The sequence below is a fragment of the Tiliqua scincoides genome, chromosome 1, assembly GCF_035046505.1.
Source record: "Tiliqua scincoides isolate rTilSci1 chromosome 1, rTilSci1.hap2, whole genome shotgun sequence".
Taxonomy (NCBI): domain Eukaryota; kingdom Metazoa; phylum Chordata; class Lepidosauria; order Squamata; family Scincidae; genus Tiliqua; species Tiliqua scincoides.
The window spans coordinates 67,285,374-67,313,072 of record NC_089821.1 but is presented as its reverse complement, the minus strand read 5'-3'; the positions used below and the strand labels follow the sequence as shown (position 1 = coordinate 67,313,072).

The 27,699-nt window shown below is 45.5% G+C and overlaps 1 protein-coding gene across 4 annotated transcripts; it reads right to left on the bottom strand.

Moving 5' to 3' along the window:
- Positions 1-1,088: 1,088 nt before the first annotated feature.
- TNKS1BP1 (tankyrase 1 binding protein 1) lies at positions 1,089-27,699 on the bottom strand. 4 transcript variants are annotated; one of them, XM_066611396.1, is made up of 12 exons: positions 27,596-27,699; positions 21,843-21,984; positions 19,936-20,704; positions 18,286-18,358; positions 15,556-17,025; positions 12,378-14,158; positions 8,877-9,291; positions 6,674-6,815; positions 6,102-6,235; positions 5,604-5,770; positions 5,226-5,300; positions 1,089-1,527 (listed from the first exon to the last, which is right to left on the bottom strand). In XM_066611396.1, exons 2-11 carry the CDS (start codon positions 21,970-21,972, stop codon positions 5,240-5,242), a joined length of 5,142 nt encoding a protein of 1,713 aa, XP_066467493.1. In that variant the 5' UTR covers positions 21,973-21,984; positions 27,596-27,699; the 3' UTR covers positions 1,089-1,527; positions 5,226-5,239. The 4 variants fall into 4 exon arrangements, with proteins under 4 accessions (XP_066467493.1, XP_066467495.1, XP_066467496.1 ...); XM_066611398.1 differs by having other exon boundaries at positions 18,286-18,355; XM_066611399.1 differs by having other exon boundaries at positions 19,936-20,701.

The window sequence follows — 27,699 nt, the reverse complement described above, 5'->3', positions numbered from 1 at the left end:
TGGACACCCCTGTTTTAAGGTATAGATCAGGGGTCTCTAAACTTTTTGGCCAAAGGGCCACATCAAATATCTGCCATGGTGTGGAGGGCCAGAAAAAAAAATTAAATATAGAATTTAATACATTAGAGATGGAACTTAGATGAATGAATGGGCTCAAATGTCCAGGATTTCTCCAAGCATCAACACAGCCCAAGAAATAAAGCGCACACTTCAATGGACCCCCATTCTCCCACCCCACAAGCACAACTCTGGTTGTGTTTGGTCAACTGGGCCAGAGGCTCTCAGGGGATCAGAGGCTGGCCGTGGGCCGGATAGAGGCTCTCCACAGTTCACATCTGGCCCCCGGGCTAGGGTTTGGAGACCCCTGCCTTAAAAAAAAGTCATGTAGTTTTTCCTCTTCCTGTCCAACAAGCCTAGCCTCTCCTGACTTCACAATGTAGTGCACATGGTCATCAATTTCCTTGCTTGATCCACTGCTATTCCTGCCTTGCCACCCAGTCACCCCCATATTTCAGGTGGCCATACAGCCTTTGTTTTTGCTTACATGCACAAGCAGTGCTTTGCTCAATAAAATCAAGAGTTATTTGTCACTTCAGCTCTCAGAAAAAGTGCTCTGGGGAAGGATTCATGCTGTCACAAAGAAGCAGCCCATCAGAACTGTGCACAACTGGCTTCTTTGGAAAAGATTAAATACACAATATAACAATGTGTTGAGCACAGTTCAAGAATGCAGGAACCCTTCTTTTTATGTATATCAGTGCTTAATGAGAGGAATAGTTAGGCCCCTCTTTCCCTCCCTCCAGCATATTCAAAGTCAGCAAGGAAAGCCAATTATGTCTTGTAATATTTCAGTACAGTCAAAATGCCTATATAGACAAATTAAATTTCTCTTTAAGTCACTTTTAAGAAGAAAAATTATACAGAATAGCCTTCTGTTTTGCCCACTAAAAGGCAAAAAAAAAAATTTCACCAGCATTTAATTACAAACCTTGCCTTCTCCCTATCTTAGGAATCCATTGCCAAGTAACAAGGTCAGGCTGAAGATACAGATCACAGAATCACACACAAACACACTACGACCACAGTCCTTCTGTTATCATAAAACCTTTATTTGTTTCAAGTGGTCAAAGAAAAAAATTCATTCCTCTTGTCTGAAATGCATTATATGGCAGCAGAGAGAGCAGAAGCCTCACCTCTTTACCCTCCCTCCTTATCACAGGGTGAAAGAAATGGGGCCACTGCCAAGCTCCTTGACTGATTACAAAAAAATAAAGACTTTATAAAATGGTATGCGGTATACAGGGGGAAAAAAGAAGGAAATACAGGACAGCGACAGAGAGAATCTGACCGCCATATGCATGAGTGAGTGAATGTGATACAAAGTGCATAAATGTGCCTCATCCTCCATCCCCCCCAAGTCCCCCGAAGATGTTAGATGGGGACTCTGAACCCACCATGCTGCCTCCCACCCATGCAAATCTCATTGGAACATCTGTTGTCAAGGTCCCAATGGTAAGACAGCAACATCTGCAACAAAAAGAACACAAACAGGAATTACAAAGGTTCTCAGATTTGCTTGCCACCATGTAGGGAATTCACTTGCAAAAGTGTGAAAAGCTGCCTACCTTAGGGTCAACAACACAGCATTTTTAAAGGTGAGTTGCCTCCTCCCCCTCTCCCCCCGGAACAGCATATCTGCATTATAGCAACTTTTGTAAATGTATAGCAAATATAAATTATGTTACACAAAATCCCCTACCAATTTTGCATTTAAGCATGATTCAAAAGCAAAAAATGCAACTCCATTTCCCCAAACCATCTAAACAGATGGAACATGTGGCCAGCAAAAATCCTAGAGACAGAAGGGTCGCACTCCACCCAGTTGTACACTTCTCCCAATGAAAAGGCTGGTCATACTCAACCATATCCACTAGGTGGCAAAAAGAGTTCCTAGAATAATCCAGTCAGGTTCCAAGACATTTCACATCACTTTTTTTTTTCATTTACAAGAGCAAGATTTCCCACCACAATTCCTATGTAAACCAGTGATGTCCTTACTGGCACCCCCAGGCCAGTGATGCCCTTACTGAACCAGGCACCCCCAGGCATGGCTTTGTACTGACGGAGAACTTTTCTCTTGCCTTTATGATTCACATCAGAATCCAAAAAGAGACCACGCTATAGTGCCACGCTATAATGAAGGAACCTCTGGCTGATCGCAAAAGGCTGCCTGTAGGGATTCAAGCAGCCAGGACAGTAAAGTCATCATGAACGTAAAGGGGATGGCTTTCGTACAAAGGATGCCAGGAGGCAAACTAACACATAGTTCTGCAGTGGGAGAACCAAACTACCAACCTCTACAGCAGCTATTTTCAACCACTGTTCCGTGGCACACTGGTGTGCCGCAAATGGTCCCCAGGTGTGCCATGGGAATTTGGGACAGGGTCATTTATCAATAGAACCATTGGGGATGTGAGCTCCCATTGAAAGCACAGTGTGCCTTGTCAATTGCAAAAAGCTGATGGTGTGCCTTGACCAATTTAGCGCCTTGCCAGTGTGCCACGAGATGAAAAAGGTTGAAAATCACTGCTCTACAGCCTCTTGAACGGATTCCATTCTACTATAGCTTTATCCTGAACAAGGCAGAAACCCTGGCTTTAACATCTGCACGAAACCACGGGACTTGGGCTGTGGTATCACCAGTTTATGTCACTCTGTCATCTAATTCCAGGGAGTCAGTGGATGTTCTGAACCAGTGTTTGGAGGAGGTGATGGGCTGGCCACCAGCTAACAAATTGAAACTAAATCCAAACAGAGGTGCTGATGACCTGCAGAATTGCTCATCCAGGAATGGGAGTTCAGACTGTTCTTGATGGGATGACACTTTCTTGAAAAGAATGGATGTGCAGCTTATGGATATTCCTGGTCTGGAACAGGTCCGGCCTCAGTCATTCATGCTTTTGGTCACATCTCAATCAAATTGCAACATGCTCTACATGTGGCTGCCTTGAAAAGTATTTGGAAACTGCATCTCAATCAGAATGCTGCACTACACTGCTGATGGAATCCATGCAAGGCAGACAGCATACATTCCCATCTTGGAGGAGTTACACCAGATTCCCATTCATGTCCAATTAAAGGTGCTTGGCCTTTCCCAGTTTGAAGAGACACTTGGCCAACAGTCTGAGGCTAAGAGGCAAAGAAGGAAGGCCCATAGCCAGGGAGACAGACCAGGGACAGACTGCACTTGCTCCCAGTGTGGAAGGGATTGTCACTCCCGAATCGGCTTTTTCAGCCACACTGGACGCTGTTCCAGAACCACCTTTCAGAGCGCGATACCATAGTCTTTTCGAGACTAAAGGTTGCCAACATCCAGGTTGTTACTTTTAAAGCCATATGAATCTTAGGCCCTCAGTATCCTAATAATCACCTTCTGCCATACGAATCTAATCCTCAGGGACAATTCTCACCACTCTGTGAGGTTTAATTGTATGAGGCAGAAGAGCTTTTATGCAATAGCTCTCCCCTCCCATGAAATTCTCTCCCTTAGATCATTTGAGAGTCCCTCTCATCATTTGCTACTAAAAAAGCACTCAAAACTTAACTGTTCTACCAAGCTTTTGGGCTAAGAAGATGAGTTGTTTCTGTACCTGCTCAAATGTTTATATACACACACACACACACACACACACACACACACACACACACAAAAACGAGATTAGGCTTCGGTTTATCAGCAGAAACACTAAAATTTCAAAGCAAACAGACAACACACGGAAATCACTTATCAGGCAGCACATACAACATAGCAGCAAAAACTTGCTAAATGAGAAAGGTCTTTAGCTAGTATCAAGGCACTGATAACAAATATGTCTGCTTCATCAGACAGAGAACTCCACAGGGTAAGAGCAACCACAGAGAACACTCCTTTGCAACTGCACTTTGGAAGAAGGTGAAACCTACAAGCGGACCTCTGTAAACAATATTCTATGATGAGCAGACTTGCATGGACTTCGCAGTCCTATAGATAGTTTGGTCCTAAGCCATGTAGAGCTTTAAAGGAAATGAAAAGTACTTTGAATTATGCTCAGAAACATTGGTAACCAAAGCAGCTGCATCAACAATGGTGAGACATGATTATACAATTGAGTACCCATCAGCACTCAAGCAGCTGCATTTTGCTCTAGCAGAAGTTTACAAAGGATCTTAGTGGCAGCCTCATGCAGAACACATTGCAATAAATTGTACATGACACTAAGGCATGGGTAATCATAGCTAAGTCTACCTCAGACAGAAAAGCCACAGTTGAGAAAGTGTACTCCAAGCCACAGCTGCCACCTGTACACTCAAGAACAACACTGGGTCCAGGAATACACCCAAACTGTATGCTTGAGCCCTCAGAGAAAGCACAACCCAGTCAAGAACAGACCAATACACCTCTGTGTTGTTCAGACTTAAAAGTTCACCTTGTTACCCCTCAATCCAGCGCTTCTCTGACATCTGGCACCAGATTACTCATTGTATACTCAATAGCCACTTTGAGACTATCCAGTGGGATATAAACAAAAATAAATAAATATTGGCATAACAGGCGTATTGGGGCAGGGGAAGACCCGCAGGGGGGTGGGGAGAAGATTGATAAAAGCATAGCACAAGTCTAAATTCAACAACCCTACTGCATTTACTACACTGACATGAGTCAACAATGTGTACAAGGACTCCACGGGCCCCCTTTCCCAGGAAAACACTGCAAACCTAAGAGAAAGTGTTTACTTTAAAACATACCTTTTACACCAGTGTGCACTGTGTGCACATGCACTGTGTGCGCTCAAGAAGAACAGTACTGAGTTACACAATGGAAGAGAATTTGGAGTAGATAGATACTGGTAATGAAGAAATTCACATTCTTTATATGACTCCTCCAAACATCAAGTCCACTACAAAGGGTGCCTTAATTTCTAGGATTGCTAACCACCCAATCCTCCTCTCTAATTAGCAGTTTGGAGGGGTCTTCTTGGTTGACATATGGCAGTCACAAGCATTGTTCTATGGATATCCTGGACAAGCTACCAAATGCCAAACTTTCCTTACAGCTACAGGCCCAAAGGCCAATTGTGCTGTGTGCATTGTACCTGGCAAGGTACAAAAATTCTATATTCAGAGCCTAGACCCTTACAGGAAGGAGAGACAAGACCCAAACTCTTCATCTGTGATGTGATACTTGCCTGAATGCTTCATTTCAAGATTTCTTCTTTTTCAGTTTCAGAACTTGCAGCCAATTAGGTGAGGATGTTTCTGACCTGGGGACGGTCAGGAAATGGTTAAAGCAATAAAGTACTACAACTGTATGGGGGGGGGGAGTTGCCTGCATTAGAGCAGTAAAAAATCAAAATGTATGTTTTCACCCCACATTCCTTGTCCCATGTCCCTATACAGTATTTTCAATTTTCTTCAGAAAAGAAGGAACTTTCCAAGCACTGACCCAAGCAGACAAGAAGAATTGGTTTTTTTGTGGGGGGAGGAAGGGAGATCTAGTATGAATAGCCACAAGCTAGTAGTCATTTTCTAATGCCCCCTGCATTATCACCAACACACACACCTACCCGGACGATTTCTCTGGCTTGGGTGGAAGCACGAGAGGCTTCCCGCTGACATTAGCAATCTTGCATGATTTAGAGCGCTGTACATGGGCCTCCTTGGCAGAAGTCTGCTTTGCCTCACCTTGTGTATCTCCTTCCTCAGCAGAACGGTTTCGACCTCTTAGCTTGGCCTGAGGTCAAAAACAATACAATTGCTAAGCAGGCAATTGGCAACGCACCTATCATTTGCTTACAGCTCCTGTCCCCCCTCTCCCCAGTCTTTATCAGTAACCTTCTGCATTCTCTCATACCTGTCCCCTGTAATACCTTTTACTGCCAGGCTCAGGAAATCAGATATTAACATACATGTTACCCATCTCCCCCAGTTAATACTTTGGTTCCAGTTGGGAAGGGAGTGCAACACATTCCAATTAGTAATCACCATGCTTGAAACCCATCCTAACACATTTTGTTCCCACTGTCATGCCTCATCCTACTTCTCTTTCCTCCACCAGGTACTACCTTCAATGCTGAGGGGTTGAGGCCAGGGAAGAGGGGCACCTTCACACCCTTGGGCAATGGAAAGTTTTGTAGCTTCCTGCTCCTTGGCTCCTCAGCAGCTTCTTCATCAGAGACTGCTGAAGCTATTCGAGGCTCTAAAAGAGGAGAGAAGAGACATCATAATCCAGGGAAACTCATGCTAATGCTACACAGACACACCTCAATTCATGCCACAACAGAGAAAAACAAAGCCACAACTTAAGACACAGTGCTTAAACATAGGCAACTTAGGGAAGTTCCGTCACAAATTTTTACCATAACCAGACAGGCTATTATCTAGCCCAGCTGCTAAAGCTGAGAGCCTGATTCTATTGCCCCTAGGTAGCAGACTGTGGGAACAATATTTTAAGCTGCTCTGCACTTCTTGTGAGGCAGGGTAGAAATAAGGCCTCAATATATAAATGACACATGTCAAATGGTGCTCATAGACACAACACTTCCAAAGCAACTTAGGTAAGAAGTGCAAATAATCTGGCAAGGAATGTCACATATATACTGGATGCCTTGCCCACCTTGTGGCATTTCCATCCTACCTGTGGAATCTTTGAACATCCAGCTGTCTCTGTCACTTTCAGAAAGGGCACCTCCAGACCTGGTTACTGGTGCCCGATGACCTCGCTTACGGCCCACATTAGCTCGGTCACGAATCATAGTGCTGTCAAGAACCTCTGTATCCTGAATGAAAAGAAAAGGTCAAAGAAACCAGCTTTTTTTCCCATGAATGCATCACACAGTTGCAACACTTCCCCCTCAGCTTTAGATCATTCAAATGGCAGAGCAGAAGGTGAAACCCCTTTGTAACGTATGGTGAACATGCTTAGCCTGCAGGACCATCTGCAATTAAAACTAGCATATTCCCCACCCCAATGACCACAGTCAACTGACATCTTGTCCATTAATAAGACACACAAAAATGGGGTTAGTACTTGCCAATTCTCTTTTGTTTCTTTCCTTCTTCAAATATCATGGTCTTTCTCTTTTTAAATTTAGCTTTCTGAATTTTAGGTGTACATTTTTTATATGTACGATTTGCCTCCACCGCTCTCCCAAAATCTCATCTTAATTAGAGAGGGATGAATATTAAATGCTGAGCGTACAGAAGGAGGCAACCTTATGAGGACATATGCTCCATTACTTTGGAGGTGCCTCAACATGCGACTCTGATCCACAAGTGCCAGTCTGCCATTTTCAGTCTAGCTGCTGACTGAAAATTCTTCCTGTGGCTTTCCATAGGAATGCACTCTTGACTTGCTTCTCCCCCACCCCTTCTCCTTGTGAAAACTCACACTGACAATACAGTTTAACGCTTATTCCGTCAACTTTTTAGTCTCCATTCCCTTGATAAATTCCCTACACGTTCCTAGAGTCCACGTGCTACTTTTGTGTGGGGGGGTTTGTTCAAATACCTCTATAATAGCCGTTCAAATCACTATTTCATATCACCGCACTTTATTTCCCCTCCCTCTTATTGTACATTTATTTGCACAATAATTGAGAATTTTTATTAGCAGTAAGAATACCACAGCTTAGTGCGACTTTGCAACACTCCGACTAGCAACAGGCCGCATATGTGACGCCACCACTGATCCCTGCACAGGCCACCCAAGCCTCTGAAGCAGAGAGGAGCGGCAGTGTGCGTACATGTGCTGCCTCTCCAAGGGAAAGAATGCCCAAATCGCACGGAAGATGTGACTTCCGTTTTCCTCGGTATGTGTGCTGCCTCTCCAAGGCTCATAAAAGCCTCCAGAGGCAAGGGGAGCACAGCTTCCCCTCATCTTTGGAGGTTTCATTTAGCATCAAGCCTTGCTTGGTGATGGGGATGCCAGTCCACATCTCTGTCGCTAAGCGACACGTGACTGTACTGTGTTTGACCTCATCTGTCTTTCTCATCTTAGTTAAATGCCAGTTTCCACAGGGGTGTGACATTAGTTTTCAGTCACAATTCCTACACACATGTTGCTCCCCCATGTGTAAATATTACCTTGTGTGTCACTGAGCATGCCTGGTAACAACTGGGAATCGCTTTGGCATTTTTCAACCAGATTGCACCATATTAGCCTGTTAGCATTGCCCTATAATGTAACCCAAGCAAGTGTTGGATGGGGCTTTTGACAAGTTGTTTGGACATACCAGCTAACTCTACCCATATAGCATGACAACAGCTTTACAGGGCTGTGTGATTGGACCTCCCACTTGTTATGTGTTGTCTGGCTGAAAGCCTCCCCTACAACCAATCTATGATTCACAAGAGCTAAAGAAAACAAAATGAAGATGACAGTTCAGATTAACTGCTTGAAATTGTAGATTAGAAAGATATATATTTTCTCTCTCTACTTCCCAAGTAACCAACTTGGTCCCCCACCTCCAACAATAAGGGAAACTGGCTCCATTATTCTTTAGAGCAATCATGAGCCAGCTTTCAACATCTGTATTAGTACCCTCAAATGATGTTCAAAATTCAGCAAAAGTAGGGCCACAGAAGCAAGGCCAGGCACTGCTCTGTATATGTCAAAATTATTTTAATCAAGCATATGAAATACAGCTCTGTAACAGAATAAGAAAGCATTATGAACTCCATTTCTACATCAAGACAATGATACACTGAAAATGTAATATAGACCCTTCCAAGTCTGTGCTGCCATAGAGATGTAAACCTGTATATCAGGGAAAGAGATACACATGTCTTAAGATGCAAATGGAGACCTTGGAAACATACTAGATTCTACCAGTGCATACCTCTAAAAAGATGAAGTTTTCCACTGGTGGTACTTCAGCACCTTCTGTAATGCTGCTCTCCTGGGAAATAGGTCGTACATCCTGGCTTCCATTTTGCTCTGAATGACTCAGCACCTTTGCTTCCAGAAGTGATTGACTCCCATTTGCACCATCCAACTGACTAAGCCCACCATCTCCACTGGGCCAAACCTTTTCATCCTCCTCCACAGAAAAAGGGGAGACTCGAGTCTTTTCAGTTGAAGACACATGGTCATCAGGCAAGCTGCTCAGTCCTTTCCCTACTTCCAAAAGGTAGCTGTGAAAAGAGGCAGGCCTATTCTGTTGGGGCTGCTCTTTGACAGCACTACTGGCAATCATCTCGTCCAGCAGGTGGCTGGGGCTGGACAGTCTCCGACTATGGAATTCTCTGCTTGAGCTGAAAATTTAAAAAAACAACATTAAATCCTACTTAATTACATCAGCAGTGTTCTCTCCGTTCTACCACAGATTCTCCCAATTCTTCTTTCCCCCACACGTATGCAGACCCATATCAGAACCTTCTTCCACTTCTCCAACTACAGTGCATGAAGTCCAAAGAATAACCAAGGTCCACTTTGAATGTTGTTGTGCACGTTTTTAAATGTATTATTCACACGACTCCACAGTGACTAAAATGCTGGAAGAAAACATGTCTGAAAGCATACAATAAACACACAGCCCCAAACAGGAGCTTATATTCTTCATAATATGTCAATCAGTTTAGTAACCAATGGTCAATCCTGCTGCTCTGGACTCAACTACCTGAAGCCCTTAGGAAAATATACAATGTGGCATTGGGGGCAGCATAAAGAGACCTAACAAATTCCTTTTCCATCTTATCTTATTTTGTTGCTATCTGTTTCACAGCCATAGCAGCTCTTCCAAAAGCACCAGCGGCTGTCAATTTTTCCCCAGAACCCCCCTCAGAATGACAATACATGACAACTATAAAGTAGTGCCTCGGAGGCAGGTTCTGGAAGAAAGTTGGTGACATCTACCTGGCTCCTGCTGGGAAGAGTGTGGCCACTAGCAATGCTCACAACACCTCTCCTCCCCTCCCCCAATCTCCCATGCTACATCACCAAAATGCTTATTTCACTGCCTGCAGTTGGGGCAGCAATAGGGGGACAATTTTGGATGAGCCCTAAAAGTACCTCCTTCCAACTATGCTTTTTTGAAACAAAAGCGACTGTCACAATTGTGCCACACGTATTTATGCATATGGCTTTTTTAGAAGATTAGACAAACTCATGGACGACAAATCTACTGACAACAATCAGTCATGATAATAGCTAAAGGGGACCTTCATGTCCAGAGACTGTGTACATCTGAATACTAAATGTTGGGGGCAAACAAGGAAGAGAAATTTCTTTCACATCCTGCCCATGAGCTTCCAACAGAATCTAGCCAGGCACTATTGGAAACAAACTGCAGGACTAAATGGACCTTTGGCCTCATTCAGATTTTTCTTATGTTCCTAACTTGCAGCCATCCCTGGAGAAGAGACAGTCATAGCTTGGGACCACAGCAGATTGCTTTGGGCAGCATTTCTCTGTCTACTCTGCCCGCCTGTGCTATCACTTGAGTCACTCAGGACTCAGGCTATTGTGATTCATCTTTCTTGAGGCTTCTTCAAATTAAGGCTTCTTCAAAACACAGCATGAGAACAAGCCCTGGATGAACCAAGGGATAGTGGAGGGAGGGACAAAGTGGGCACTGTCCTAATCAGTTTGATTCTTCCCTGGCAATCTCTTTCTCTCCTCCCTTCAAAGAAATGATTGGTACAAGCCCTGCCAGAACAAATCGAGTGCTAGCAGAGGCGGACTGGACAGACAGGACAAGCATGGCCCCAGTCTGCATGCAACCTCCACGTGTCTCAGAACACCTCCCAGATGTGACCAGAAGGCATTTCTGGTAATGGCCGGGAGGTCCTTGAGGCCCTCCAGACTTTGGCTCAGCACCCACATTGAGTATGCAGGTGCCGAACATGCAGATAAGGAGGGTCCACTGTATATTCATCATAATAGGAAAGGGTATTGGGGTGGGAAACCTCAACAAATCTACAGAATAATAAACTGGGAAGAGAATGTGAAATATTGTCATTCACTCCACACTCATCAAAAAGGAGTATAACAGCCTGACAGGAGGCAATAACTACAGAGCAAACTAAATGAGCATGCTGATAAGACATGGGACATTGCTGAAGCAAGGCAGTTAACTGAAATCAAACATTAAATGCAATTCATAAGAGAATCAGTATCCTTGTTCTCTGCCCCACTAGTTCTGGCAGCTGCACAGGAAAAGTCATGGGTAGATGAAATGGATGTGTAACTGACCAGATAAGACAAAGGGAGCATCTCTTGCAGAACAAAGATGAACAACACTTTTGCAATTAGGCATTTGCCTAGTCACCTAGGGCAGTGGTTCTCAAACTGGTGGGTTGCAACCCACCAGTTCATGTAAAGAGTCCCCCATCCCTTAAAGGGGCAGCAAGGCGATCCCCAGAATCGTTTCGCTAAGGCTGGCGCTTTTTACTTACTTTCACTAACTTAGGGCTGCTCCAGCCTCCAGGAAGTGTGGGGAGCCCTCCGCAGCCCTCCACAAGGCTTCCCGTTGTGTGGAAAGTTGAAAAATAATCACGTGCGAAGAACTTCCTCATTGAATCGGAAAGAGGAAGTGCTTTGCACGTGATTATGTCTCACCATTCCAAGCATTGGGGAGCCCTATGGAGGGCTGGGTGGGGCTTCCCGCATCTCCAGGAGATTGCAGCAGCCCTACATTAGTGAAAGTAAGTAAAAACCACCCCCCTTAGCAAAATGATCCTGGGAATCGCCTCGCTGCTCTGGCCCCTCTCCTGCAAAAACTTAGTTAGGGAGTAAATCTCCATAAAAGTTTGAGAACATCTGACCTAGGATCATGTAAAAATATACCTCCAGGCAACCAGGCACAGTCTCACCACTGTTACCCACAAACTCATTCTGCACCAGCCACAGGACAATGCTTTTTTCCAACCAGCAACAGGCCAAGTACACACTATGCATCCATAGTGTGCGCCCTCTCCCCTGACTGAAAGGGAAGGGTAGACATTGAAGACTGCTGGGTTTCCCGTCCCCAAACACAACAGCACTCTGCAACTACTCCACCTATGGCCTCTCCCCGTCCCCCCCAAACAAAGGAGTGAGAGACAGACCACATAAAAATACTATCCCAGTCCAAAATGGAGGGAAATGCAGGTCATCCTGGCTTCGTCACTGCTTTTGCCTTTAAGAAGACAGGAAAAGCTTTCTTAGCCTTGAAATGTATTATTGCAGTACAATTCTATGGCTACTATCTACCATGACTCTTTTATCCTGACTTCCCCACTACTACTCATTTACAAGGGTTGATTACCAGAGCAAGGATGGAGGAGCAAGATCAACTTGACAGAGAAACTAGTTACATTCATTCAACCCTTCTTTATTACTTTTATTAGAGGAAGATTACCTCTCTCCTGAATATTCACTTGCTTCTGGATGTTGAATTTTATCAGCATTTAAGCCAGTGGCCTCAGAGTGATAGCTGAAATGCTCCATCTCAGTTTTGCCAGTCCAAACCATTTGTATTGGAGATACTTCCTCAGACGCATCCAAACCCTTGGGCTGCAAATCAGACACATTCATGCCTTCAATGCCAGATCTGTAGGGCAAGTCTGCTTGACCCACACCAGGTTCTCGAGACTCCTCAGGATTCAGAGATGTTGTATCTGATGAGGCAGATAAGTTTTCCAAGCCCAGGTCAGGGAACCAATCAGGTTGCTTTTCTGTAGGTTTTTTACATGCATCTGGGCTCCCAAATTTCAAGTCACTGGATAAATCCATACCTCTGAGACCAAGATCTTGAGGCGAGTCAGGTTGCCCCTCTCCAATTCCTCTGGGCTCATCCATGGCCATAGTTCTTAAGTCTCCAGTCTGGTCTAGCAAGCTGTCAGCCGTCTCCACCAAATCTATAGTCACCTTTAGACCTGGCAAATCCAATGGGCCGAAAGTACCAGCTTGATCATTCCCTGGGGCACCATAAGGGGTTTCCCGTTTAGTTTCTGAGACATCAGTGTCTTTGGCCCAGTCTCTTGTGTCAGCAGGGAAGTCACTACTGTGTGGACCACTAAGGCTGTATTCATCAGTCCATACTGGCTTCTGAGCACAGAACTCAAGATTGCCAGCCTCATACTCAGTGGTGCTGTGTCTACTTCCAATTCCCAATTCACTTTCCCAGTCTATTTGGCTATCATAATGTTCACTGGTTTCATCTGGCTTCTCAGTATTGAACTCACCATCCTGGCAGTGGGTAACCCCCAAGTCATATTTGCTGGGCCAGTCAGGCTGTTTGATGCTCAGTTCAGATTCCTGACCGCCAACATCACCAAAGCCATATGTATTTGGCCGGGTTTGTTGCTTGGTGCTAACCTGAGATTCCATAAGCTTAGTATTATAGTCACTAGATTGCTCCACATTCTGGACACTGAACCCTGTTGACACTTTGTTGTCACTGCTGTCAGCATCAGATTCACTAGGCCAGCCTGACTGTCTTGCACTGAATGCAGTATCATGAGAGGTTATTTCAACAGTGCAATCATCAGGCTCCTCTGAATGACTGGCACTAAGCTGTGTATCCTGGTGGCTGACAGTACTGTATTTGCCAGACTCATCTGACATTTTAGTGGTGATCTCAGATTCCGGACAGTTGGCATTTTCATCACTGTATTTGCTGGTCCAGTCAGTCTTTTCAGCAGGGTCAACAGGATATTGGTTGCTCCAATCTGTCTTCTTAGATGCAAATTCACTATTCTCCTCATCAGCAGTGACAGCATTGCAGAGTCTGGGCCAGCCTGGCTTCCTTACATAGGGCTCCCTGTCTTGACTCTCAGCAGTATCAATGCCATACCCGCTGCTCCAGTCCAACTCCCCAATCTGCTGGGCAGCACAGCTGCTGCCATAGGCAGTTAGCCAGTCTTCTTGCCCTGCATTGGAACTGCTCAGCAATGGTGTCCCTCTAGTCCAGTCTTGCTGGCTGGTACCAAATTGCATATCCTGCTTGTTGGTGTCATCAATGCCATATGAACTTAGCCAGTCCCGCTTGCCAGTGCCGAACTCTCGATCTTGTTCTGTTTCAACTGGCCACTCCACCTTGCGCGCATCAGACCAGTCCATGCCAAAAGTTTCAGACTGACTAGCTTCTACAATGCCAAACTCACTGGAAAGGTCTTTCCGTGACCATCCAAGGAGATTCTAGTAAAAAGGAAAGCCATAGGGGGAGGGTGGAAGAGAGAGAAGCTTAGAGGACTAATGAAGATATCCTTTTTCCTTCCCACCCACCCAAAATGAGAAAAATGTGAAGGAAAGTGAAACTCCGAAGTCTGAAACTCAAGACATCATCAGGGACTCCCATTTTCCAAAAATAAAAAAGGATACCAAAAAATCAGATTGAACGCATTCCTTTCTCTTGCATAACAGAGTGTAGTGATTTTGGAAGTTGGAAAGACCTGGAAGATCCAGGTTCAAATCCCTGCTCAGCCATAAAGCTTCCTGAGTGACCCTGGGCCTCTCACTATCTCTCAGCCTAACCTACCTCACAGAGCTGTTGTGAGGACAAAAGGAGGGAAGGAACAACGTATACCACCCTGAGCTCCTTGGAGGAAGGGCAGTACATAAATGTAAAAATAAAATGAATGTTCTTTCAATGGCTACTTTTCAAATGATAAGTTCCCTATACAGAAAGCCATTGACAAAAATGTGTCAACTTATTTGTCAATCATGTGGAACCATCCTACATACATATCCAATTGTGCATAGATGCAACAAGTACATGCGTTCAGAACAAAATCAACAACAGTGTGAGTTATGTTCATTTTCCTATCAAAGCACTGACTGTTTAAGAAAACTGTAACATTAAATGTGATCCTAAAAATTCAAGTTTAAGAAAATACTCTAGAAATGTTGGCAAAGCAAATGGGAAAAGTTTTTGTTTGTTTGCTTGTTTTTTAAAAAGGTACCCCCGGTACCAGGGAAAGAATAGCAGCTACTGGAAATAGCCAGTTAACTTTGCTGTACAAAGAAATCCCAAGCAGCCGAGCCTCCAGCAGTACTGCCTATATAATCACCTTGTGAATGGTTAATTATGGGTCCCCAGTGGAATAAAGCCTCTAACTGATGTAAGTATCTACAAAGGCCTAATAAACCATTCATTTTCACTCAGAGTCTGCTGGAACTCTCAGCATAGCTTCTTACTGGCCAAGGGATCCAGTAGGAACAGGCAAGAATAACTTTGAAAAACACTGGCAGGTTCAATTTGGAAAGGGAAGGGCATCTTGGGAGGAACAAGAGAATTATCGTATGTGGCAGCACCTTTTGGCTCAGACTTCACTCTTGCACGCTTTGCAGCCATCCAACCTGTTTAACCACTTTGCGGCTTACTTAAAAACCAAGACCTGCCCCTCTCAAGACAAGCCCAGTCTCTGTTATCCAACTGGGCAGGAATGCACACCCACCTAGCCATGTTTGTGTCCATTTAACTCCTTGCATATCAGGTCCTAAAAGCACTAGAAGGGGGACCAGAAGCATCTTCTACCCACAATGCCTCTATTCAGCCTTAAACAAATTTTACTTACTGTGGGTATACGCATTACCTCTGGTCCTGTTGGGTCTTCTGACTTGGGTGTACTCCTCCTCTTAGCATCATCAGCACTGGGTGGAGGAGAAGCCAGCAGTTCATCCAGCCAGTGTGAGCCAGGATCAGGCTCAACAGCCCTCAAGGAAACAGAGTCTCCTGTTTTGCCTTCCTGTGCCAGGCCCAGAGCACTATCATCCTCCTGGCAAGAAACCTCTGTCTTCACCTGGGCATCCTTCAAGAATAAGATGCAAGGCTGTGCAGGAGGGGCAGTCTGCTCTAGGCTTGGCAATGGCTCCATTGCTCCTAAAGCCCCCACTTTGTGGACTGGGGCAAGAGGTAGTAAGCCATCATGATCCTCTTCAGAACTACTCTCTGAAAAGCCCTTTAGTTTGAGGTTAGTAGGCTCCACCTGTGCAGAGGGACCTCCAGGTGCAGGCATCCCCATGGCTGAAGGAGACTCTGGTTGCTCCTCAGCCTCCTCCTTCGCACACCTAAGGGAATTGTTGGATTCCTCAAGGAAGGGAGACTTCCCATTAGGCTCAGTTTCATCTCCTCTCCTCTCCAGCCCATCTGAATCTCTCTCCTCATTCCCTTTTAAACTGGGGCTCTCTCTGTCCAACTCTGCCTCCAACGAGCCAGTATCCTCAGCCTCCTTAATGGGAGACCTGGGTGGAGACCCTAGTCTCCTCCCACCCCAGTCATAAGACCGGTTAGGGAAAGACCATTCAAAAGACTGTGACAGGCTCCAATTGGAATCTCCCCCTGTAGTCTGTTCTAATGGGCGGCCACCTCCTTTTGACAGAACAGCCAAGGACCCTCCTAGTTCTTGTCCGATCATTCCTTTGCTTTGTGGTTGCACTACTCCTTCAGAGGCACGTCGTAGGACCAGCTGTGAGTGCTGGGGGCCCTTGTCCTCAGAAAGCAATGTTTGCAAATGGTTCTTGTTGGGGTCTTGGCCCCTAATGAGTAAAGGATCTTGTATGCGAGAAGGGGAGCCAGGAGGCTGATCAGAACCTAGACAATACTCAGAAAGAGTACTTGGGGAACCAGGGGATTCAAATACTCCTAGGAGACAACTGGGACGTTCCAGGCTGTGCTCAGTAGGAGAAGCTGGGGTAACAATTGAAGATGGCTCAGGAAGCGGAGAGACTTCAGAGCACCTTGCAGAAGGACTGGCAAGACCTGGAGTGTGTCCCAGGAAAGACTTAAGGGATGTACTAGGGGATCCTGGAGGCCAGTGGTCTGCAAGAGCCACAGGTGAACCTGGAGCCTGGGCATGATCAAGGGATATCTGCACAGGTGATCTGAGGGGTTCACTGGGTGCATCAGGAGAGCCTGGTGGAAGCTGAACTTTGGTGCTGGGGACATCTGCTGAATGATATGGGGAACCTGGAGGTTGAACTGGTTGAGCAGGGGCATCAGGAGACCCAGGTGCAATTCCAGAAGGTATCTCAGAAAGGGGCTGATAGAGCTGGGGGAAAGAGGCCTGCAGAGAAAAAGGACAAACAGATTAAAATACAAAAGCTACTTCGAATCTTCACAAGCATCCCAACTAGATCTTGAATCTGCACCCTAACTCCCAAAGTTCTTCCTTGAAATACAAGATATATCCCCTATTCTTTCCCCTGATTTATCCTGCAGGGGGAATCTCTCAATTTCTACAGCTCACCTACAAGAACCTCAGAACCTCATTCCACTGCCTTGGAAGTTCTGCTTTCTCACGAAGTTCCCAACTTCATCCTGTAACACCCTCCCCACCCAGCCACCCACCAATAAAGCCAGAAAGAAATGAAATGCAAAGAGGAAGAGGAAGGAAAGAAGAGAACCTGAAGAAATCAGTCAACACACTGCAGTAGATTTTGTGCCCCACCCCAAGCCTTGCTGCTTTTCCAACCAGGCCTACCAGGAAGGGGAAGCAAAGCCAATGTGGGTGGGTCACACCCAGCAGGCCAATGGCCTTCCATAATCCCTCCATAGCAGCAAAGCATGTTAATCATTACCATCACACACGCCTGATTTCAGCTCCAAGCAGCAAGAGGGTGCTGTGCTTTCCCTGCCCGTGGATTTGGCCACAAGCCCAGCACAATTGGGAACTGCCTCACACATACCTTAGAGGGAACTGCACTGTATGTGTTGAGTCACAGCTGCTCCCACCCCTCCAGCTAAGGGCCCAGGACTCTATATTAGTCAGTCATGCCTAGACTTGGCTCTCACAAACTATTTAATGCCAGATCAGGTTTTGTTCTTTAAATATCTGAAAGGACATGGATTCATCTCTGAGATTTTCTTTCTTTCCTCCCCTCCCCCCCAATAAAATGATATGGGGACAAGATTTTTTAACATGGTGGGGAAATGTATGCATCCCAAGACCCAGTGTCAAGAAGTCATTGGCTAACCCCCCCCCTGCACAGAACTACATATTTCAACAACCAAAGGACCAGCAACAAGACACTTGGGTTATCCACTGTCTTAAGATTTTTACAGCCCTGATGCCATATCCAGTGACTGATAAACAACCAACAATACACTTCGCTTAGGAAATCCAGTAGCAAAGCCCTGTGGTGCATTGTTTCCTTGGATTATCAATTTCTTCTTGAAGAGAAGTATCGGCAGAGAAAGAAAAAGGAGACACGCACCCTACAGAAAGGGAGCCCGGAAGGACAGAAGTGGCAGATACCCCTGAGACAGAGGAAAGCCAGGAAGGAGAGAGCCCAGTGGAGGAATTGCCGTGCTGCAGATAACTCACGCCAGGAAGAGACTGTGGACTGCTAGGTCCAGGTTGGCCTCCATCACAGCTCACGTTACGTTGACCAGAGCTGCTGACAAAAAGACACATTGCTTTCAGGAAATGCTATTAGTCATTACCAAATCCACGATTCCTCCAAGGAACAATGTACTACTTCTGTCACAAAGCCCACTCACACTGTATAACAGGGATGGCCAAACCATAGCTCATGAGCCACATGTGGCTCTTTGACATAAGATGTGTAACTCTAGGTATGCTGGCTGAGCTCCTTTTTGCATCACAGTTAATATAAAAAGTAAATAAGAAATTTTCAAACTTCACAATTTACCAGGAATAAACCAGGTATAATTTACCAGGTATAATCTAAAGTCCACTGGACTAAAACAAGGTATATGCCATATTTCTAGGGAGCCACAAGGAAGAAAATGGAACAGTAGGGAGCCACAGTCAGTTTCTCCACTGCCAGAGGTATGATGCATTGAGGTTCAGAATTGAACCATAAACAAAAAAAAAAGGTTGAGAAACCTTCGTCTAGCCCAACTCCCTGCTTAGGCAGGCAACTGCTAGAGCAATGGTTCTCAAACCTTTTTGGTCTGCGAAGCCCTTCCACATTTCTAAAAATTATTGCAGAATCCAAAGTTTTAATCATGGTGAGTAGAGATATTTAAGAATTTAAATACTTCTTAAATATTGCAGCTTTCAAACATCTGAAATTTATCATATGTGGCTCTTACATTAAGCAAGTTTGGCAACTCCTGACATATAAGCTACTAAAAAAGGGAGACTTTTTCCCAAAACGTGTTCACATGACTAATCCAATTACTTGAATACAGAGGGTACCAAGACCTCCAGGTCCCACTGAAAGCTCTGAACCTCATCACATTCTACCGATGGTTGTTTCTTCTTCTGGGTCAACTGCTTGTCTGCAAAGATGTTCTGAAAATTGCCAGCATTCACAATGGTATCCTAGAATTTATGGTTTTGAGAAACCCCTAGAGCTGTCCATAGTGAGATAAAAACCAAATTCTAACCACACCTACTCAGAAGTCCCAATGAGCTGAAAGTACCTGATTTCCAAGTAAGCAATTGCTTAGGCTCACAGTCTTAAATTCTTACAATTTCAGTTATCAATCTTAATCATAGGAAAAATTTGAGTGCCATTAAATCTGAGGGTGTAAAAAACCACTAAAATAATGGCTGGCAGGTTACCCTAAATACACATTAAAGCTGCAATCCTATGCCCACTTTCCTGGGAGTAAGCCCCACTGAACACAATAAGACTTACTTCTAAGTAAACATGCACAGGTGAAGTGCATTAGGGTACAATCCTAACCAACTTTCCAGCACTGGCATAGCTGTGCCACTGGGGCATGTGCTGCATCCTGCAGTTGGGGGGTAGTCATGGAAGCCTCCTCAAAGTAAGGCAATGTTTGTTGCCTTACCTCAGAGTTGCATTGCCCTTACCTCAGTGCTGGAAAGTTCATTAGGATTCTGCCCTTAGTTTCACTTTACTAGCACTGAGGCACTAAAGAGTTGCTGATCTTTATCCCATTTCAGTTTCTGGCATTAGAATGCACTCTGTGATACACCGCAAACATAATCCTTTCACAGTTACCCAGAATATCCTACTGTAACCATTATGAAACTCACCTGTCCTTAGAGAGAAAATTTAAATCTCTCTCTGGTGTTCTTGTCAGTTGCTCAGATTCAGGGATATGCTGACCATTCGAGTGTGTAGCATCTTCTTTGGTCCTTGCTAATCTGCTGTCTTCAACCTCATGAGAGCTCTTGTACGTAGCACCCTCCAGCTCTGTTTCTCCCCCTTCCCCTCCACTGGAACATCTCCGGAATGCAGTATAGCCTTTAGGCCCCAAGTGAACAGCTGTACCACCATCCAAGCTGAAGAAAGACCGTACCAGCCGAGGTCTGTCAGGACTGTTCACCCCTTCCTTATTAGGCTTCTCTATCTTGGCCAAGATCTCCTCCACTGTGGTCCCAGGAAAACGCTCTGGCTTGGCTGCCACTGGCACCGGCTTCACTTTGAAGGGGATAATACCTTTGCGGATATTGGAGGATTCTCCACACTCCTCCCCAGAAGTTCCTTCCATAACACTGGATTTCTTTGCAGGTCCAGTTCCCTCACTACCTCCAGATGGTTTGGCTGCAGTGGAAGAAAGAGATGAGGTCTCTTTCCCATTGGTAGCTTCTCTAGGGGGGCATCTAAGACCAAAAGAGAGGCGCTTAACAGCATTCCCAGCACCACTGCTATATGGCTTAGGACCAGCCAACAAATTGATCTTTTCAGCAGAGGGCACCTCCGAGAGGGCTGAACGTTGTGCAGGGGCAGGCTTCACTGGCACGGCTGGTTTCGGTAGCACACATGGCTTAGGTTTCACAGGTGGCTTTGGACGGGCAACTGCTATGAAAAAGAAAAAGAAGGCTTTCACATAGAGTTCAATCTCAACAGTAAATATATACATGGATTCAAGAAGAGATCTCACTGCTTAATCACAAACTAATAAATCAGCTTTGACAGCAGGGAATGATAGTAAAATATCTCCAAAATATTCTTCTATGAACAGTTTTTAACAGTAAACAGTCAACAAAACCTTTATTAGGCATAAACATTTGATAGGTGAGAACTCTGTACAGAAATCGTAGGAACAGTTTTTAATCAGCATCCTAGACAGAGAAAAGGATATCTAGCAAGTGCATGCTACATGCAAGTGCAGCTTACTTTGGTTCCAAAACAAAGCTTTTCAACAGCAGAAGCCTGTTCATAGGTTATGCAGATTTGTGTTTAGGCACTTAGTACAAAAACAAAATGGTGTATACATGCCAAAAATCAATAGTTTCTGCTCATTAAATGGTTGCAACGAGTGACAAACCAAACAGGAGGGCATGTTTCACCAACATATGCTCCTCCACTTCAGTTTTTTTTTTTTCACCCCCTTCAGAAAGGGTGCAAAACAGTTCATGGGGAGAGGGAGCAGAGAATGGGTATATTTAAAATATTTATATATCTCTTATAATAAGGTAATAAATTAACACCAAAACAGCTTGTGAAGACGGAAATGTTTTCAGGACAGACAGCAGGTTTTCAGCTTTTACACTCAGCAGAATCGCACAGTACAGCTCTTGCTGGACTGCACCAACTCCATTTGAAGGTAGGTATCTTGTTTGAATCTCCCTAAGTCAAAAAGAATGCTGCCTGTAGGGGAGGAGGACCCTAGCATGTCAGGAAGAATAAGTCTTTCCTAATCTTCTTCTCAACCTACTAGCTTTATATGTGTCATGAGGATTTAACACACCACTACCCATCACAGAAAGGATCATTCAAGCATGCCGTCTTCCCCGCCATCTGAAATAGTATAGCCCAGCAAGAGCTCCATCATGCAATTCTGCTTAGCATTTGAGCACAGGTTTTGCTCTCATGCAAACAACTTTTATCTAACAACAAAATTAGGGCCTCTGCAAACTTGGCATACCACCCGAACCCATGCTTATCACTCTGCAACACTGCCCCATCAGTTAAAGGTCAACATCCCAAAACATACCTGTCTCATGGCTGCTTGATGGTTGTTTGGGTTCCCTACTACCATTGGCAGCAGTACAGGGAAATGGGGAACACAAGGATTTGTGCTTCGAATCCATCACATCACAAGGTTGGGACTCTGATCTCAACATATATGCCAGCCCCTGGAACACAAGGAAAAAGGAGAGAGAAAAAAGAGTTTAGTCAGTTTGCAGAAGCCTATAAAGATGACCAGAACTTCTTACCATAGTCAGAGCAGTGGTGCTAAGCACACAGAATGCAAGTTTCCCAATACCTCGAATTAGCTTACCTTGCTTTTTTAAGGTGGATCTTTACCAGGAAAGAGCCTGAATATTAGGAGTCATTTCTCTCCATCTCACACATCTCATGTGAAGCCACTCCCAGGGCAGGCTGGGACAAGGATGAAGGTAGCAGGTCTCCCACAAGCACTGAGGGCTATGACTCACATTGAACGATGAGAAACTCAAACCCATGAAGCTTTGGCTTTCTAACCAATGCTTGTGCCCTACTCTGGGCACTATGGCCTCTACTCCACCTCTGTCACACCCTACCGTCCCCAACAACTCATCTGTTTGTATCACACCAAATCTACCCCTTTCACTCCGCTGCTGCCTCATTTCTTTTGTCGATTCCTGTCACTTCCACCTAATACTCTTGTTTGGCCACTTTTCCAGGCAGAATTTCCCTCTGCTTTCCATGTTCCTCCCTGCTCCCTCCCCTCTGAGCCGCCAGAGAGTTTTTGCTCAGTCCCATCCCAGCTGAATATTCTCCCGACCCGGATACGCAGGGCAGAGAGTAAACATCTGGAGGACCTCCCCCCTCCCGATTTCTCAATCACTTGGCTCAGCCACTGGAATTCAATGAGGTAAAGCTGGGGCCTGCTCCCGTCACTATGGCAACGGCCTCCCACTAGATTTCGGGAGAGGGCCAAACCCTGGCTAAGAGGAGAGAGAGCCAGCCAGCATCTTTGTTACAGGGAAGGAGTGTCCCTGAGATCGCTAGCAGGGCAATGGCCAGCTGGAATGCTGAGGAACACAAGAGAGCCCTAAGATGAGGCAGAAGGGCCCACCGAATCCTTCCTCTCAGAAAGAGCTGGCACAATAGGCTGAGACTGAGGCACAGCCTGTAAACACTCATCCCCAGCCTGCAGCTGTACAGTAAGCTGAAGTAGCTGAAACCAGCAAGTTTCTCCCTCCACATTCTCTACGAAGGAGGTTCAAGGTGGATAGAGAGCTTGTGAAGGCAATGGCAGTAACAAACATCCCTGCTTTTGTTGCTCACACCCTTCATTTTATTAGTTTACTTCTACAAATCATATACCACAGATCTATCCCCAGCTCCGAGACTGCCAAATCTAAACAAAACCAGCTTCTATTACATATATCAACATGGAGCTCTGATTTTTGCCTAACCTACTTGCCCATACACTGGTGACTCCCCTCATATTAACTTCCTTAATCCTTGTCCTAACTGTTTAATCTTCCACCCCTCTGAGGTAACATGCTAGTTACCCAGTGTTTCAACCTTCAAAAGGTTTCATAGGCAAGGACAGCATGATTAAACACCTTTTGTGTTCTACATTCCCCATGCAAAAAATCTCCTGAGACATCTATTATCTCAGAATTCAAGATCTGTAGGTGCTACTGCAGAGAGCAATACAGCTCATTTGGAGAGCAGAGAGAGCTGAAGGAGGAGAAATGACTGAAAATCAGCAGCATGTTAGTCCAACACAGTGCTATTCAAACTGGGGCCTTGTGACACCCCAGCCTGAGGGCCCTGGTCTCTGCCCCCTTAAGGGGCAGGGGCAGCCTAGAGGCAGGGGGAAGGCAGCTGGGCGATCCCCAGGATCACGCCACTCAAGGGGCTGCAGGGGCTTGGGTGCACTTACCCAAGCCTCCTGCAGCCTCCCTGGGGTGTGGGCAGCCCAGCACAACTTCTGGCAGGGCTCCCTGCAGCAGGAAAAGTGGATGCGGAGCGACTGCGCTCCACTTCTGCTTTAGCGGGGCGCGATCACTCCGCATCCACTTTCCTTGCTGCGGGGAGCCCTGCCAGAAGTCACGCTGGGCTCCCCGCACCCCAAGGAGGCTGCAGGAGGCTTGGGTAAGTGCACCCAAACCCCCGCAGCCCCCTGAGCGGCCCGATCCTAGGGTTGCTGCCGCTGCCTTCCCCCCCCCCCCCCCCGTCGCCTCCTCCCCCTGCCCCTGCAAAGACTTACTGGCTCTCAAAATCTCCCAGAGAGTTTGAGAATCACTGGTCTAACAGAATCCTATCCACATTTATTAAACTAGCAGAGATTGATCCCGTAAAATATGGAAGACTGTTGCTAGCTCTGCTTTTGGAAACAGACTTAGGAAGCAAAAAATACCAAATCTAGGCTGAATCCTAATTTTTTTTCCTGAGAGTAAGTTCCACTGAAGAAAATCAACTTTACTTCTGAATAGACAAGTATAGGATTGTGCTCCCAGAGATGGACTATAGTGTGTAACCTGTAGAGAAGAGGTGACTCCAAAACAGAAAAGTCCTTTCAACTAATGTCCCAAACACGAAGTATACAAGCCATATTTCATCAATTAGGACTACTTTGCACATGACTTGTTATTCAACACAGATATTACCTTCCTGTTGGAAAATGCATTCATGTCCATTTTGTTGCGTACACATGTGAAGAGACAAAATATGCATTTGTCACATGGTATACAACATGCGCTTTTATCCCTAATGAAGTGGTGCAGGAAAGTTGTTGAGTATGAAGCAACTTGCAGAAACAAAGTGCATGTCTCGCAAAAACCACAATCAGTTAAAAATATATGTTTGATTTCTGGAGGACAAAGAAAGAGTCATGATTTTATGACAAAAACTACCACATTGTCAGAATTCACCGAGTCTTCAAAGCAGCATGAAACTCCATATCATACTGGAACTTCCAAATTGATTTTGTAAGAAGCCTTCAAGGAGAGCATTCTTTCACACTTGATTCAAACTTTAGCTTGTACAACTTATCAAGTATCAAGCAGACATTCCCTTCATGGTCTGCAACCCCTTCTCAGATACAAGACCTAACTGCACACCTGTTATGAAGGTCACTAACGTCACACCCTTTCTACAAAAGTCATGCTATCTACCCACTCACAAATGTAGATCGATACCTGTCTACAGTTTAACAGCAATGCACAAATAAAGATGATATCCAAGGGAAGCAACAAATAAGGAGCTGAATTAGAAACTGTTACACAAGGAAGTATATAATTTTTTTCCAAATGACCCTTGGGCTATAGTGATGAAACAGAGATATGAAGGAAAGCAGTACTTAAAGGTAAAGAGTGAGCAATGGAGGACAGAAGCAAGTTCAAAACAAGAAGAACAGAAAGGAGTATCTGAAGTAGAATAAACTATTATTATATCATAATGCTTATCCTTCTGCCTAACACTATGAGATAGGACAGTACTATTCCAATACTGCAGATGGTTAACTGAGGCTGCAGAATAGTGATTTATTCAAGGTTACTTAGGGAGTTCATTGCTGAACAGATGTTCCAACAAAGTCCACCTCTCCACATGGACTTCAAGATGTATGCGAAACAACCAGAAGAATGCATCACCATTGGAACCTGCAGAGTTGCCATTTAGAAAGACACAAGAAATAGTTCAAGAATGATGAGGGGATGAGTGCGTGGCAAAGATACATGGGAGGAAGAAACTTCAGTCTTCAGGACCACCAAAAGGCACATGTAGAAGGCAGCAACTTGGTCAAAGACAGTGGAGATGAAAAAATGCCCAAACGGCATTTCTGACTTGTATGCAGAGGCTACTCTTGCTAAGCATTTATACCTACAAACACTCAACACTTTTTGTACCAAGAGTAACTGAAGAGGAAGTTATCTAACTCTTCAGAGTTAACTGAAGAGGTTTTATCTAACACCCATGACTACTTTCCCTACATAACGCGCTATCTACAAGCTCACAGGTAAGATGGAAAATAGCTTTAAAGACAAAAAATTGAATCATGTGCCATGAACAAAAAGAGCCACCAATGCCATGCATCAGCATGCTAGGGGTGCTTCTACACCTGCCTTTTTCTCCAGTACCAATATTATTTGCTTACTCGCCAACTAGGAAGACAACAGAAGGGTAGTCTAGTCTTTAGTAGGCAAGGTACTGCAGCAATGCAATTCTAGGAACTCCAGCTGCAATACCAACAAATCCAGGCATGTCTTCTGCCATTTTTGGGATCTTGTTTCCCATGTGATCCCTCTAGCCTGAAGATCAGCTCCTTGCAGCTGTTATCTTCCACTATACGACTTTACAATCCACATATAAAGGGGACCTTAATCTCAGCATGACCATAACATTTGTACACAATACAAAGTTGTTACAGTAAAGAAAGGATGGATCAAAAGTCTCATAGAATGATTAAAAAGGAGGGGCCACCTTCAGGAAAGAGCAAACAGCCCTAAGGACAGATGAACTCAAAGAAGCTTGCAATGATGAGTTCATATCCCAGTTGAACTGACACATGCTTACTACAAACTGAAAAATATGGATGTACCCCAGTGATGGATTGCCCCCCACCCCCACTTACACCTTCTTCTAGTTCAAATGAATCCTGTCCATGCAGGGAGGCTCAAAGAAAGAATCCCAACCAGAAACTAGGACACAGATAGGAAAAGGTTATCAGCATTTTAGAAGGAAAGAAGAAAAGGCAGGGTAGTAGCCAAGAGTCAAAAGTGTCAATTATTCTATTAGGCATAGTGTACAGTATGCATATGGCTGCAAGACTTGGGAGCTGTGCAGGAGAACACCGACATGTGACTCAAGAGCATGGAGAAGTGCGTTTTTCCTATTAAAGAAAAAAAACTCACTGAAAACAAGAGACAACCACCACAGCCCCTCACAGAACCTTGGAAAGATGCCATTTGGAGTTTTCTTACAGTCTTACAGACACAGATCATGGTTTTCACAAGCGAGACAAAAATACTGCGACAGCAGACAGGTGGTGCTGGGGCAAGAGATACCATTTGGGGCTAAAAAAAGAAGCAGCTAGGTACAAAGATAGGTCAAAAAGACTATTTCAGGGACACAGAGCCTGATGAAAGTGACTGGTGTTTAGCAAGACTGCAAAGGGAGGGAAGCATTTCCAAGCTGGGTGTACATAACATGGAATCACAGCCAAGAGAGAGAGAGGGAGTGGTCAGAGGCAGGATTGCGAAGGAGAGAACTCCAGCCAGAAGGGGGTGGAGACCCAGTTCAGAAAAGCATGAAGTGCAGAGGTTACAGAGAAGGGGACACGGGTGCCACCCACAAAGCAGGGAGCCAGGTTGAGGATCTCAGCAAGCGACAGAGGACTGGCAAACTCGGTTCTCAGCAGCATATGCGCAGACCATATGGTCCCAATTGGCCTTCCCACGGGAACCATTCCCCCACCCCACCCTGAACCCTCCACAAACGAGGCCTGCTGTAATCCCTACTGCAGCACTCTGGGGATGCAAAGCACAGCCGATGCCGATGCCGCCGCCCTCCCTCCCCCCTTCCCCTCCCCCTCCCTCCCACCCAGCACGCACGATGGGTGGGTGCTCAGCCTCCCCCCAGGGGGCCTCCAGTGTATATCCCCGCGCAGCTGCCCCCCTCCCAGGCTGCTCCAGCGCAACGCCCCTGCTGGGAGCCCCGGGGTTTTCCCCCAGCGTTGGGGTCTCGGGGGGCGGGGGTGGAGACCTACAGCTCTTCCCACTTGCAGGGGCGGCCGCGGAGGCTCCTTACCCGGCTTGGCGATCCAGAGCCCTCCAGAGGCGCGGCCGATCCTCGCTCTGTGCATATTCATGACGCTCCCAGCCAGGCGAGGCTCGCCACACCCACCGCCATGC